The sequence below is a fragment of the Capricornis sumatraensis genome, chromosome 18 (assembly GCF_032405125.1).
Source record: "Capricornis sumatraensis isolate serow.1 chromosome 18, serow.2, whole genome shotgun sequence".
Taxonomy (NCBI): domain Eukaryota; kingdom Metazoa; phylum Chordata; class Mammalia; order Artiodactyla; family Bovidae; genus Capricornis; species Capricornis sumatraensis.
In genome coordinates, this window is record NC_091086.1 from 37866487 (window position 1) to 37882914 (window position 16428).

General features: G+C 38.3%; 1 protein-coding gene across 3 annotated transcripts in view; it reads right to left on the reverse strand.

Moving 5' to 3' along the window:
• Positions 1-2989: 2989 nt before the first annotated feature.
• The window catches only part of NNT (nicotinamide nucleotide transhydrogenase), a 92362-nt gene continuing 78923 nt past the window's right edge, over positions 2990-16428 (reverse strand). For all 3 annotated transcript variants that reach the window (XM_068990392.1, XM_068990391.1, XM_068990394.1), the window contains 3 exons: positions 8078-8196; positions 6494-6609; positions 2990-4202 (listed from right to left, as the gene is read on the reverse strand). In XM_068990392.1, coding sequence (XP_068846493.1) covers positions 4053-4202; positions 6494-6609; positions 8078-8196 — 385 coding nt within the window. In that variant the 3' untranslated portion in view covers positions 2990-4052. The remainder of the gene's footprint in view (positions 4203-6493; positions 6610-8077; positions 8197-16428) is intronic.

Genomic DNA, 16428 nt, shown 5'->3' on the forward strand with positions numbered 1-16428 from the left:
AGGTGTTACCTGCATACCCCAAATCCACATCCCCTTCTCAATCCTTCTCAAAATCCATGACAACCACTTCTAGCCCCTGCCATTCCATTGCTGCCACATGGATTCTCCCACACACATCACCCCATCTCATGGGCACCCTCTCCATTCCAGCATCTTCATGATTTTGTTACTCACAATAACCCAGACAATGCAGCCCAAGCACCCAGTTCACAGACGGTCTGGTTGGTCTTTGAAATTTGAAATATCAAGGGGCAAACTGGACTCCATATCCTTTAAGCAATCTTTCCATTGGTATTAATTTTCACAAATAGGCTTTTGGAAAGAACTGAAAAGCAGAGTTCAAGGTTGGCAAAAATATGAAGTACAAATAATTCATATTGAATAAGGCAGTCTTATGCTTTGACAATCAACATGACTGAGATGTAATATACCTCACTTTTAAAGTTCTTCATAAACTGACCTTTCTCTATCTATCCAATATGGTTTTCTACTTTTTCCCCAAATGAATTATCTACTATGATCTAACTTTTTTTTTCTACCACTACCTTATTATATGTAAGAGCTTCAAATCTTGGTCATTCTAATTACTGTATCATCTATATCACTATTTTACCAGCATCCAAAAGATTTCCATCCACAATTACAGTATATACCATGTTAAATATCTGTAATTACTTATTATAGTAGAGAAAACAGTTCAATTCCTCAGCCCACTACATAAATGTCTAAGAGATAAGAGTTTAAGAACAGCAATCTTGAGTGTTTTGAAATTCAAATGTTACTATTTCTGCTGCCTTAGTAAATCAACATTTTAAAAGTTTCACTTAGAAAAGTCTTTTCTTTTTTTCTCTTTGTTAATTAACCTAATTCTTCTTTCCCTTGAGAAGCTAAAGAGCAACCCGGTTATGCAAGTTACTGCCACTGGATTGAAGTTTGGAGTTTGGGTTTTTTCCTTTTTAACCATTCTGCCCCAGTACTATTTGTTGGCAAAGACTTTCAAAAACTGGCAAGAGCTATAAATTAGCCATCTGAACTATTCTCCCCTATCTACACAAAAGAGCTGTCCAACTTTCCAGGGCTAAAATGCTTTAATTCACAAGACTTATGCCTTTGGGGACTAGAAAATTTGCCTCTAAGTCATATAAACATATGGGTTATAAGTTATTATACAAAATAAGGCTTTGGGACCAGATAAATTGAACTAAACCCTAAAGCTGACTGATACATAATAACATAATATATCCCATATTTGTGTTAGATAAGAAAAGACTAAAATCTAAAAATCAGGGTCATGACTTAAATGGACTCAGAAAGACCAAGCCCCAGCTTCCAGATCCATTACCAAATACTTAACTGATATCCACTGGCTCAGAAAAACTGAAAGTCTCCTGAAGAGATCAGTCCCCTCTCTTAATCTCTCTATTCCAACCATAGAAAGAAGAGTATATAAAATGATAAAAAGATTTATGTACTAGAAAACTGTTCAAAGTTAGATAAATAGATATACAGATAGAATATATTTTAAAATGTATACATTTACTTATATAACATGCTTTAGCTAGATTAGTAACTATAACACAAACTCCCAAATCGAGACAAACCTAAGAAAACTAAAGGATGGTTAATAAGACTAAAAACACAAGTCAACATCACCACTTCACTGCTTCTTTTTCTTTGGTAACAGATTGTAGGATATAATGGATTTTTAAAAATTATTTCTAGTTGAATATTAAAAAGATATACTGAACAATAGATCAATACAGAAAAAAATAAGTCATATTTACCAGTTGTTTGACTTATCAGAAAGGGAGGAATAGTAAAATAAGAGGAATGAAAATTATTTTGTTGATCTTAGACCTCACTATAATAATGATCCAGGATCAATAATCTTTTAGAGTATTACTTTAAGGAATTTTATATATATATATATATATTCAAAAATCCCTTAAACAATAAAGTAAAATAAAATCAACCAGCGCATGAATTTTCAATTAACACAACTGAATGATTAGCAAGTATCAAAGAAATGAGATCATCCTAAATCTTAAAAATATAGAAAAATATTTGCTATAAATGATGGAAATAATAAATCCAAGTATAATTATTTTAGTTAAAACAGAATGAAGAAATTATCCCCCCACCCAAAAAAACCCAGATATACCTACAACTACTTTGAGAAAAGGAAATGGAATGAATCAAGATACTGTTTACTTTCTTCAAATAGAACTTTCTTGGTATAAATCACTCATGAAGTTACAAATGATCTGAGATCCATTAACAAATTGCATTTACCATTTAAAAATTAAAAAGGAGTCTTTCCTGATTTAAACACATGCACACACATGCAGATCTTAATCTCAGGCACAGCAAAACAGAAACTGATGACCAAACCAACAATTATTACGAGTTGTAAATTCAATAAACAAGAGCATTATAGTAAAAAATTTCACACCAGTTATTTCTTTTTACGATTTACAGATAGTGTTTACATGTTAATAACTGTCTCAAGAAACAATGCTGGGACTTCCCTAGTGGCTCAGTGGTAAAAAATACAGGAGACACGGGTTTGATCCCTGGTCCGGGAAGATCCCACATGCTGTGGAGTAACTAAGCCCATATGGTACAACTGTTAAGCCTGTGCTCCAGAGCCTGGGAGCTGCAACTACTGGGCCCACATGATACAGAAGCCTGCTGAAGCCTGGGTCTCCTAGAGCCCACGGTCAACGCAACAAGAGAAGCCACCACAATGGGAAGGCTGCACACCGCAACTGGAGAGCAGCCAGCACCCTCCACAACTAGTGTAAAGCCCACGCAGCAGTGAAGACCCAGCACAGCCAAAAACAAGCAGAAAGAAAGAAACTTGATGCCAAGTTAATTACACAGAGAAATAGGTATTCTGAATATTCACCACACATTCAACCTGTATAGAACTTTTGGCACACTAGCAAAGACACAAAGAAAATTACACGTTTACTGCAAAAGGACAATCTTTACTGGTGCTAAAAAGGCAGAATCTTTACTGGTGCTTAAACAAAGAGGTAGCTAGAAAAATGCCACCATTTCTCTCAAACATTATCATTTACATAACACCTTCAAATACACAATGATTTAGGAAAAAAGTCATTCTTCCAAACAGGTAAAACAAGTTAATCTCATCTATTTCATGATAGCAATTCCTTCCTCAGATGTTAACAACAGGCAGAATTATTTGATTTTAGCCTTTAGTCACCAGAGACAACTGCTACATCAGTATGCAAACATGATGAACTCATTTTATTAGGCAAATAGTAGAATTTCATTCAAGTGCACTTAATACAGTACTACACATATAAACTGAAATTAAAAGAGATCTCCAATTGGAAATGGGGTTTAAAAAATACAGCTAATACTGATTTCAAGTTACATGTTTCATTGGTGTTCTAATGAAACATACAAAGCAAATGATTTGCTTCCAGCATCTCTGAAAGATTATCTAGTCCTTTAATGTATTAAAATAGAAGTGAGGAAAATATACCCTTGAATACAGACTTTAAAGTACAGTTTGAAAAACTGAAACCAATTTGATATGCTTAATTCAGATTATGGTTAAATGGTTAAGAAGATAGCTCAAGAGTTGATAAAAGTTTCAAATTAGTCACATTTGGTGAAAAAAAAAAATAAATGCAGGTGGCTCTAATGTTTACACTGTGTCAGATTTTTTCAAATCCATGTATAATGTAAGTCCCAAAAATCATAGACTTAATTTCTTAAAATATTGCTGACTATTGAGGAAAATCTGAATGGATTATACCTAAAATGAGACTTTTTTTCTCCTTTTGTAAAATACTTTTGGAATTCATAACAAAAAATATGCACAGAAAGACATTTAGAATTATCAATCCTTTTTTAAAATTGATGGATCGCAGCTCTTGAAAATTTTCCGTTTATTTGCTTTGTTTCTTCAGAGTCTTCCTTTTCTTCCAAGAGTTTTGCTACAGACGTGTATCAGCTGTATATGTTAATAATTTATTTGCCTGTTCCCACAAGTGAAGAGGTGGTTTGATCTTTATATTTTACTTCTGGTAGGATTCTCTAACTTTCGCCTGCAGAGCATCACACGTCTTCTTGGCATCGCCTAGAAGCATGGCTGTGTTAGGTTTGTAGAAGATTGGATTGTCCACTGCAGCATAGCCAACACCTAGGGACCTCTTCATAACAATGACCTAAGAACCAAAGATTAGGTGAGAGAGTATATTTAACAGACCTGGCCAGGACGTGTCAGACACACAAACTTTGTCCTGCCCTAACTTTGAACAAAGAATGTACCACTACTGATTCTTTACTACAAAGACTTTTAAAATACACAAGGAGTATTTTTATTTTTTTAAACATAAATTTATTCATTTTAATTGGAGGTAAATTACTTTACAATATTGTATTGGTTTTGCCATACATCAACATGAATCCACCACAGGTATACACGTGTTCCCCATCCTGAACCTGCATGTTTACCTTGTATTAACTTGAATTCTTCAAATATGCCCATACTCTTACATCCACTAGAGAAAAGGTCCTGTTAACAACAGTGTATCTCTGAGTGATAAGTGATTTTTCCCCCCAGTGTCTTTGTCTATAAAGACAATGTATAACATTTTCCAATAAAAATAATAATAATAATAACCATCTTTCTCTGAATGGGCTAAAGACAACAAATTTTGTGCATAAATTTCTACTACCAATCCTAAGATAAAAGTAGTTGAGTGGGAAAATGGTATGATTCTTAGCCCATTGATTTAAAGTAAAGAATATTGGACAAGAAAGATGTAAGACAAGAGCCCAAAGAGTAATCCAGTGTGCCCCAGAACAGAGCTAATGACTAACAGAATGCTTCCACAAAGAAAAATGAAGAGGTAAGTCTCTCTAACACTGATGTGTTCTGCTGCTGCTACTGCTAAGTCACTTCAGTCGTGTCCGACTCTGTGCGACCCCAGAGACGGCAGCCCACCAGGCTCTCCCGTCCCTGGGATTCTCCAGGCAAGAGCACTGGAGTGGGTTGCCATTTCCTTCTCCAATGCATGAAAGTGAAAAGTGAAAGTGAAGTCGCTCAGTCACGTCCAACCCTTAGCGACCCCATGGACTGCAGCCCACCAGGCTCCTCCGTCCATGGGATTTTCCAGGCAAGAGTGCTGGAGTGGGCGCCAAAGATGTGTTCTAGACATTTACAATTACACAGATTATAGATGTCACTATCCTGTTGAATACCAAGTTAATTCTTCAAGAAATGAAATGCCTTTCTACGTTCTTCTAGGACACAGAGGCTACTCAAAAATGGAAGCAGAGCAAATGTATTCATGTCCCCTATACCATTAATACAGTAAGGTACTGTGCAAACTCTCAAAGTACTGATGATTGATGCAGTAATTGTTTAAATACATATGAACAAGTGCATGTCCCATCTACTCACCCACCACAGATACTATGTTTACAACTCCACATTTTTACAATAAAGAGAGACAAATTAAAAGGAAATATATCTGTTATAATGATTCTTAAAATCCAGATATGAGTTGAGAGTGGTGAAAAGAGTTGCCCACAGTTGGGACAGAGCAAAATTATAAGGGCTAGATTTCCCTACAATCTAGCAGTTAGCCTTTTCAGAAGTAATGTGCTGTGAGCAGGGCTTGCTTCCCTATGCCATGTTACTGTTTGGATTTCTAAATCACCTTTCTTCTGGACACTCCATAATGTACAAGTGAAGTGAAAGTCACTCAGTCATGTCCGACTCTTTGTAACCCCATGGACTATACAGTCCATGGAATTCTCCAGGCCAGAATTCTGGAGTGGGTAGCCTTTCCCTCCTCCTGGGGATATTCCCAACCCAGGGATCGAACCCAGGTCTCCCATATTACAGGCAGATTCTTTACCAGCTGAGTGACAAGGGAAGCCCAACCCTTTCAAAAAAATTAAATGAAAATATGTGCTCATCTTCATATGTGAAGGTGATGTTATTAACTCACTGTCCCAGAGGGAAGCCATCTGCTTCACTGGACTCAGCCTGGAATTCAGCCAGCCTCATCCCCAAAGCTCACAGATCCTTTTTCAGTTGTGGTTACAGATTGCGTTAATCCACCCATATAATCCCCTCTAGTTCTAATTGCGGAGAAGGCAATGGCACCCCACTCCAGTACTCTTGTCTGGAAAATCCCATGGATGGAGGACCCTGGTGGGCTGCCGTCTATGGGGTCGCACAGAGTCGGACACAACTGAAGCGACTTAGCAGCAGCAGCAGCAGCAGTTCTAATTGAGGAGGCCTTCAGGGCATTCACTCAGTTTCTCTGGTGACCACAGAACAGACAGAAGCTGGATCTAGAGAGTTGGACCCTAAATCTCCTCTTAACTCCTGAGCCTCCTAAAAGGCATCATCATTTCTCATCAAGTGACCCACGAAAAGTTCTGTGTGCATATCTTAAGAGACCTTTAATCCTTAGAATGAAATGCAAGTCTGAAACTTTACCTGCTTTGATTTCCAGACTTCAAGGACTGGCATGCCTGCAATGATGGAGTTGGGGTCTTCTTGAGCCGCTGAATTAACAGTGTCATTAGCTCCAATTACAAGGACCAAATCAGTGTCTACAACAGAAAATAAAAATATCACAGTGGTCACTTCAGGCAAATGAAGGTGATCTGACTTTTTAAAAACAATATAATAGTTGTTATAATAAGCTAATAGCTATAGGATGAACACTTGTGCCAGGCACTGTACAAAGAGCTTTATCAGAGAGGTTCAGTAACTTAGCCAGCATCACACAGCTTAAAAGCAATAGGTCCTGAATCTGAACCTGAGCACCCTGACTGCAGCTTGTATTATTATGCTTTCCCTCCCCTCCATGGATCTACCCAATCTGACTTTTGTTGTTGCTTTTGTTCAGTTGCTAAGTTGTGCCTGACTCTGCGACCCCACAGACTGTAGCCCACCAGGCTCCTCTGTCCATGGGTTTTCCAGGCAAGAATACTGGAGCGAGATGCCACTTCCTTCTCCACGGCATCTTCCTAACACAGGAATCGAACCTGCATCTCATGCAATGCAGTTGGACTCTTTACCACTGAGCCACCAGGAAAGCCCAATCTGACTTTACAGCTATTATCTCAAAATGATCTTGCCAGTAACATTAAAGATATGCATTCCATTTTCAACTTTCAAAATGACCACTTAATATGCAATCTGACATCTAAAAGAATATGGTCTGAGAGTCTGTACTATATTAAAGCTGTGTCCATAATTCTTGGAACTGCCAAGTTTCACACATAATTTAGCAACAGTGAAATCTAAAAAGGAGACATAAAATTAAAATGGCCTAAATTCTCTCTTTAAGAACCGTAATTTAAATTACCTTAGAACTTTGCCAAAAATGCCATGTGAATCTAGACATACACATAATTTCTTTATTTTTGTCTAATAAACAGTATTTTTTTTAAGTTTACAGTGGATACTTGCCAGAGGGAACTGGTTTAATTTTAACAAACATGATTTTGGGTCAAATGTCATTAGCATTCCACATCTAGCCAGTGAAAACCACCAAGTCCAGCCCCTTATTTGTGAAGTCCCAGTACTTCAAAGAAAACAGGAAAGTACTGACTGACCATGAATTGGTGCAACTGAAAACCAGTAAAATCTCAAGACGCTGGCAAGAATCAGATCCTAAGTCATCAATGGAAACAATTTTATAAATAAGAAGCCTGAAGGTGAACACCAAGTTCAAGGGCACGAGCAAACCAGAGTCAGGATCTGGATTCCAAACCCATGTCTGTCCCTAAAGCCTCTGCAAGGCACTCCACTCCACCGCATTGTCCCCCAAGATTTCCACCGTCCTTCAGATCTCCTTGCAGCGAAATGACTACTCATGGTGCTCCCAGATCCTGTCTCACTATTTTTCAGTATCATCTTTCGTTGATTTAATTTCAACTGCTCACTTACTAGGAGCAGGTTACTCTTCCTCTGGGAGCAAGTCTGCAGTAATCCCACAGTTTATATCCTCAGACTGGCATTGCTCTATTCATATTAAGAACACTTGAATTTCACTAGTACCCCATCACTTACCTGGGAAATCATGATTGATCTCGTCCATTTCCAACACAATATCATATGGCACCCCAGCCTCAGCCAGCAGCACATTAAGCTGACCAGGCATCCGGCCTGCAACTGGGTGAATTCCAAACCTAGACAGGAAATAAATGAACAGCTGGCCTTATTTGATGGGCCAAAATGTACAGGGACCCCAGGATTACCTCCAGACCTGCACACTCTGTTCTTGGCACCTCTGCTTCTCCTGGTACTATCTGATCTCTACAAGAAGGAATAGAATCCGTCCAGATATACCAGTAGTCTACAAAGAGTAAGGCTGGAGATTAAGGATCTCCATATATACAAACTATAACTGCTCTCAAGAAAATAAGTGTAGCTTTAGAACCTGACTCTTCCATATATGTTTTAAGTCCAATGAACTCCCAACAACATTAATAAATAATACCACCTTACATTCAGTAGGTATTATGTTCTCTCATGATATTTTCTGATATTTTTTTAATCTTTCTGAAGTCAGCCTAGAATTAAACATTTGCCATGAAAAACACTGTCGTGCACGTAAGTTAAAGGCCTACTTTCAAAGAGAAAGTTATCCAACTATGTTATCCACATTTTCTATGAGAATAACAGCTTTACAGTGGAAAAAAATTAACTTCATTTAAGATAAATTAACGCTTCATATTTTTATACTGTGATATAATTTATAAATTTCTTATATATTATTTCATTCTATCCCTAAGTCATCTTTAATAATCTCCATCAAAAATTAGACTTCAGAGCACCTGATTCAAATTTAGGACTTAGTTAAATAAACTGAGCTATAGAGCTACATTCTTATATCTAAAAAAAGAGCGAAAGAGCAAGAATGTAAATAACAGGGGTTCCTTGCATATATTTTCACATAATGGCTAATGCTGACTCTTCAAGATGTGCCATGCAACCTGACAACTTTTTTAGTGAACAGGTAACCAGAGATTCAAATTCAGGTCTCCTTCAAAAGTCTGTACTTTTCACTACTTTACAACACAGTCAGTATGGTCAGGCAATTTAAGAGGTATTTTTGTTATTAGCTCAAGATAACCAGTTATATAATGTTTGGTAAGTTACTAATCAGCTCTCTCAATTTTCCCATAGAGTACTAACTAGCTGTTATTACAAGCCCACCTCATGCCAAGGGTTATATAAAACCCTGCAGAAAAGGTTTGAGAAATACCTATTTATCTGTGCTTAAATGGGTAAAATAAGGAATTCTAAGAATCCAAATTACAGTATTCTCTAACAAAAACTGAGAACACACGAAGTTTCAAATAATATTTTTTTTTTTAATTTTTAAATGTTTGCATGGACATAGGAAAAAAAAATGTTTCCGTACAGAAAGTACCTGCAATAGTGCAAAACATTTACCAGCACCTCTACAGCTGGGAAGTAGGTTCTGAAAAACTACTAGGGGTGGGAGGCAGAATGAACTGCGTAGAATGGACTCTTACTAACCTAAGACTCGAGAAAGGTCAGCAGCCGGTAACTTCGGGAACGACCAAACTGTGTTGAGGCCGTTTTGGGACTTTGGAACTTTGTATGGTGGCATATACAACTCTTCAGCTATAATTGTTTTTGTCACAGGAATGAAAAGATTGGAAATTCTCTCCACTCCACTCTGGGCTTACTCCCTTGGGGGAACTGAGCCACTCTGGGTTCCCTGAGTGCCAGCCCTGCATCTGCTCTCAATCTACATGGAAGCCTCTCTCTGGGAGTAGAAGTGGAATCTTTGGGCTATACTTTTGACCTTCTGTTTGTGGGACAATGTTTTATTATTTGTATGTATGTGTGATGGTACTTACTTTGACTGGCTGAACTATATTTAATTGACTTAAAGATAAGTGCTTATAAATTAAATCTAAATATATAGAAAAAATAATCCAAGACTTGGTTTTTTAAAATTTTTACTGGTGTATAGTTGATTTACTATCTGTGTTAGCAAAGTGAATTAGTTATATATATATTCATCTTTTTCAGATTCTTTTCCCATATTGACCATTACAGAGTATTCAGTAGAGTTCCCTATACTATAAAGTAAGTCCTTATTAGTTATCTATTTTATATGATAATATTTTATATACAGTAGTGTGTATATTGAAGACTCTGTTAAAAGGCATTTATCATCTCTTTCCTCAGTGAGTTTTATTTTAGTGAGAATAAAATTAAGGCAGTCATTAGTTTACTCCAGACTGTGGTCACCGAACCTCACCATCTCATAAAGCTTAAATTCTTTAATCACAAATTCTATCATTTTTAGAAATGTAAATGTTCAATACTTGAGTAAAATTTTTAAATGTTCTCTAAAAACAAGATTGTTAAGACTGCTCCTTTTTTTTTTTGGCTAGATACTACTATCCTAGTATCACTGTCTCTTTCAAATGAGTTTTTAATCACCCTGAAAACAAAAGAAATGAGGCAAAATACCGACAATTCATGTTCACATTCTTCATGTAATAATACAAACTATATTTGGCACTTCCAAAATATCACACAGACTCTTGGATTGAAATGTATACTCTACAATTTTAACGTTTTCACAACGGCAGTAGGATAAGACATTCGAAGAAAATATCTCCAGGCACCATAGTATATGTTCATTAAATGGGAATTATATTACAAACCCTCAAATCTGAAGATAAATGTCACTTTAATACTCTAACAATAATATTCTAAGCATTAATATAAAAAATGGGAGAAAATGTAGTATATTGGAACAACCAAAATATATTCCTACGCCTTCTGATTGCATGAATGTAGGAAAAGAAAAGACATATGAATGAAGTTTCAGAGGTGACTGATTTTGTAAACAAGCATCACAGTCTTCAATTCAGGACTTCTAAACCTTTCTTCAATGATGGAAAGGGATGAATAATCCCTTAGGTTCACAAGTAATAACAGAAGCAGAATGAAAAAAAGATAACAACAGACTCAGAAAAGGTAAAGCTCACTTATATGGAATAAAGAATTTAAATTTCATAAAAGAGGAAAGATTCAATTTGTTTAATCCTCACAAAAACTGAGAAAGAAGGCAGAGCACAAAGCAAAATAAATGCACATAAGAGAGGGACATGGATGTGTCATGCATGACATTAAGGTGTATAAAAATAAGAAAGTAATTTGAACATCAAAATAAATAAGGTTAGTAATGGACTATAACCCTCTGGGGGAAAAGGCAACTCAGGAGTCAAGACTGATAACCAGGATCTCCCTGGTGGTCCAGTGGTCAAGACTCTGCACTTCCACTGCAGAAGGCACGGGTTCAATCCCTGGTTGGGAGCCAAGATCGCACATGCCTCTCACTCAGCACGGCTAAAAAATCATAAAATAAAGCTATTAGAAACTTATTTTTAAAAAAAGACTGATAACAGATTAGGTCACTAATGAAAGAAAGAAATGGAAGGAGGGAATATTCTCCCCTATAATGGCTTAAATGGCTTACTCTCCCCTATAATGAGCTTCCCTGGCTCAGATGGTAAAGTGTCTGCCTGCAATATGGGAGACCTGGGTTCGATCCCTGGGTTGGGAAGAGCTCCTGGAGAAGGAAATGGCCATCCACTCCAGTATTCTTGCCTGGAGAATCCCACGGACGGAGGAGCATGGTAGGCTACAGTCCATGGGGTCGCAAAGAGTCGGACACAACTGAGCGAGCTTCATAATGGCTTAAAGCTCAACATTCAGAAAACTAAGATCATGGCATCTGGTCCCATCAATTAATAGGAAATAGATAGGGAAACAGTGGAAACAGTGTCAGACTTTATTTTGGGGGGCTCCAAAATCACTGCAGATGGTGACTGCAGCCATGAAATTAAAAGATGCTTACTCCTTGGAAGGAAAGTTATGACCAATCTAGATAGCATATTCAAAAGCAGACCTTTGCCAACAAAGGTCTGTCTAGTCAAGGCTATGGTTTTTCCAGTGGTCATGTATGGATGTGAGAGTTGGACCGTGAAGAACGCTGAGTGCCGAAGAATTGATACTTTTGAACTGTGGTGGTGGAGAAGACTCTTGAGAGTCCCTTGGACTGCAAGGAGATCCAACCAGTCCATCCTAAAGGAGATCAGTCCTGGGTGTTCACTGGAAGGACTGATGTTGCAGCTGAAACTCCAATACTTTGGCCACATCATGCAAAGAGTTTACTCACTGGAAAAGACCCTGATGCTGGGAGGGATTGGGGGCAGGAGGAGAAGGAGACGACAGAGGATGAGATGGCTGGATGGCATCACCGACTCGATGGACATGAGTTGAGTAAACTCCGGGAGTTGGTGATGGACAGGGAGGCCTGGCGTGCTGTGATTCATGAGGTCACAAAGAGTTGGACACGACTGAGCAACTGAACTGAACTGATAATGGTAGAATACCAACTGATAAATGTAGTGGATTATAAAACCACCATTTTGCATCAAGATTGGTTCAGATAAAAAATCATCAGCACACACTCAATCTAAGGAGTAAAGCTAGAATGAGAAACAGGATTTTGCTACATCTTAAAGACAGCGAGAGCTCAACAGAAAAAAAAAATCAGTAAAGACTTTCAGCATGTTCTCTGAGAGCTACTTCATTGAAATTGATCAGTAATAACTAGTTCTTAGACACAGAACACCTGGATCCTCTGCTGAATGGGCATCTGGTTAAGTGGGCACAGTCCATGTTTCCTTTTCTCCCAGCTAACAGTTCCTTATAATAGCTAAAATATATGTTACCAAGATTATACAGCCAAATCTCAGCCAAGAAGAACTTAAATTGAAATTATAGCTTATTATGATTTTAATGCACTGTTTGATATGCACAGATACTGATAGAATATTGCAACTTGATGTTCTTCTAAATATCATATAAAAGTGAAAGTCTCTCAGTCGTGTCTGACTCTTTATGACCCCATGGACTATATAATCCATGGAATTCTCCAAGCTGGAATACTGGAGTGAATAGCCATTTCCTTCTCCAGGGGATCTTCCCAACCCAGGGATTGAACTCAGGTCTCCTGCGTAGCAGATGGATTCTTTACCAACTGAGCCACCAGGGAAGGCCAAGAATACTGGAGTGGGTAGCCTATCCCTTCCCTAGGGGATCTTCCTGACCCAGGAATTGAACTGGGTTCTCCTGAATTGCAGGCGGATTCTTTACCAGCTAAACTACCACAGAAGCCCAAACAGCATGTGGAAGAACTAAAAAGCACAAAGAATGTGCCCACCAAGGCAGGGATCCTGTAATTAAATTTGGGCACCCTAATATGTCATTATTTTTGAATAATGATAGAACAAAATATTTCCAAAAGAACACATCCTAAACTCAAAAATTTTAGTTTGAAAAGGTCATTTCACTTCACAGAGGTTCTTAGTAATACAGCTGACATATCAAATTATATTGTTAATAAGCTGACTTCTATTCAAAGTCAATGCCAATTTGTATTTCAACTGTGGTGATTTCAAATCAACATTCAAAATTAATGCAGGGTTGTTTTCAAATATCAGTAAAAGGCACTCTATCTCCCACCACTGACTAGATCCCATAATATAACTAAATAACTAGATTTAGTTAGGGAGTTTCAGCTTAAAAGGATCACAGGGCACTTGGATAAGGTTCAAGAGAAACATAAAATACCTAACAACTTAGAAAATAACCCACACTAAGTGAAAAAAGATCAACTGGCTAGAAAAAAAGGCAAAACTGATTTTCAAGCAGACCAAATAAAACGGAAGTTGACCAAATATTCCCCATTTTCATTTAATAGAAAGAAAGAAAACGGTCTTCAAATGCAAATGAAAGAACTGGAATTAAATTTTTTTAAAAATACCTTTCTGTCAAAAACTTAGGAAGTGAAAGTCACTCAGTTGTATCTGACTCTTTGTGACTCCATGGACTGTCCATGGAATTCTCTAGGCCAGAATACTGGAGTGGGTAGCCTTTCCCTTCTCCAGGGGATCTTCCCAACCCAGGGATCAAACCCAGGTCTCCCGCATTGCAGGTGGATTCTTTACCAGCTAAGCCACAAGAGAACAAACTCCCTCGTTAGGGGAAGTTTCAAGCCTCTTTTCTGTGGATCAGGAAGAGACGGTTTCATTCATCTGAGCTTATGTTCAAACCACCAATTTAGTACAAAATGGATTCAAAAGGATTTCACAAACAAACGCTAAGGATGGTTGGCCAGCAGTGAACATAGTCAAGGCAGTTATGGCAGCTGAGACAGCTCTTTATTTAATGGTGGGGGGCGGGGGCGGTTGTCAAAACCACTAGGAAGAGAGAACAACAGCTTTGGTAAAACAGGATTCCCAGAACAACCGCAAGACACTGCTCTACCTCCGTCCTATGCCACTAACTGCAACGAATTTGTGCTCTTTTGAGATCCTCATGGCAAATTTTGGACACCAAAAATTTCTCCTGATCTCACAATCCTTCTGAGCATCAACAAGTGCTTCCTGTTGCACCCCAGTCCATTCCTCTCCCCAAAAAAACCCGATTGGTGAGGCTTGTGCTTAGTCATGTCCAACTCTTTGTGACCCCATGGACTGCGGCCTGCCAGGCTCCTCTGTCCATGGAGATTCTCCAGGTAAGAATACTGGAATGGGTAGCCATGCCCTCCTCCAGGGAATCTTCCCAACTCAGGAATCAAACTGAGGTCTCCTGCACTGCAGGCAGACTCTTTACCAACTGAGCTAGCAGGGAAGCCCAGGGGGAGGCTCAAGAAAGACTGAGTCACTATAGGACATATAAGGTCTGTATTAGTGTCCTATTAGTGATATAACAAATTACCACAAATTTAGTAGCTTAAAACAACATGCATCGATGACAGCGGCCTGACATCCAAAATCAGCACCCATGTGCTAAAACCAAGGTGTCAGCAGGACTGTACTTCTCTTAGAACCTTGAGGAGAAAATCCACCCGTCCCTTGCCTTTTTCCCGGCTTCTGGAGGCTGCCCCCTCTCCCTGGCTTGAGGCTGCATCACTGACTTCTACTTCCATTGTCACATCCCCTCTTCTGACACTGACCCTCTTCCTCTCTTTCATAAGGACCCTAGTGACTACATGGACCCAATCAAATAACTCAGAATCATCTCTCCATCTCAAAATCATCACTGAATCTACAAAGTTCCTTTTGCCATATAAGGTAACATATTCACAAGTGTAGGGTATTCAGAGTTGGGTTTCTTTGGGGGTCATTAATCAGCTAACCCCAAACTCCCTTTCCAGTCCTAAAATTCCATGAACCAGGGATTCCGTTTTAGCTGAATAAGTCAATATACACTTCGTGACTTACTTTTGTAATTTACTTCTGCATCCCTCCCTGATTCCAGTGATTTTGTAAAATTTTACTGCCTTTGCTTATCTTTAATCCATCTGGCTATCATCTTCAAGTTTTAACTGAGGTGTCTTGGACCAAATTAGAAGTTAAAGACCTCCAAATGTATTTGTTATTATCATAATATTTGATTATCTGTAGACTGCATAAAGACAACGTTTCTGCTGAGCCAGTTGTGAGGGGTAAATAGCTAACCAGCATGTTATGCTGAATATCCCAAAGGACAGCTCACTTCATATCTGTTTGTATAACAATTTATTATACTAAATTTTAAGACTCTAAAGTTGGAGAGAAACACACAAAGGCTATTATAAGAGAATGCCAATGTTTTGAGAGAAATGACAGAACACACTAAATTTGTAGGAATATATATGAGCACATTGATGAGTCAATGTGAATTTATAATAATTCTGGCCCATGCAACTGGCTAATCTTCAAAGTATGGATTAAAGCTAATTATATCAGACATTGGTTGCCCATGACCAGCAATTTCCAGGAACTGATGGCTAAAGTTCGTCAATGTTCCATCATCACATGAAGAACATCCAGAATTCAGAAATGCAAAGCCTACCAGCCTTTTGGTTCTCCCCTTTAAACCGCAAAAATTATCTGGATTGTACACTTGCTTATTAACAGAACAGGATCAGCTGTCCCTGTCCACAACCTAACTTTACAGAAGAGCAAATAACTACTAAAATGAGACCACAGGAAAATCGTCCAGGCTCCTAGAACTCACTCTTCACGGTCCTTCTGCATTACAGGAACTGGCTGATGACTGTGCTTTCCAAACTGGGAGCAACTTGAGAACAGGGACTGTGTCCTATTTATCAGTTCCCAAAGTACCTGGCACTCTAGTAGAGCAACTCAAATAAAGAGAGGGAAGTAAGGACGGGAGGGATGTAGGGAGTGGGGGAAAGGGTTTTAAGGAACATAGTGTGCCCAATAAAGTGCACTGATTCAATAAAGTGAAAACTCGCTATATCTCTTTTGGAAAAAAGATTTCAGAGAAGTAGTAAAGAGTAGCAGCTAAAA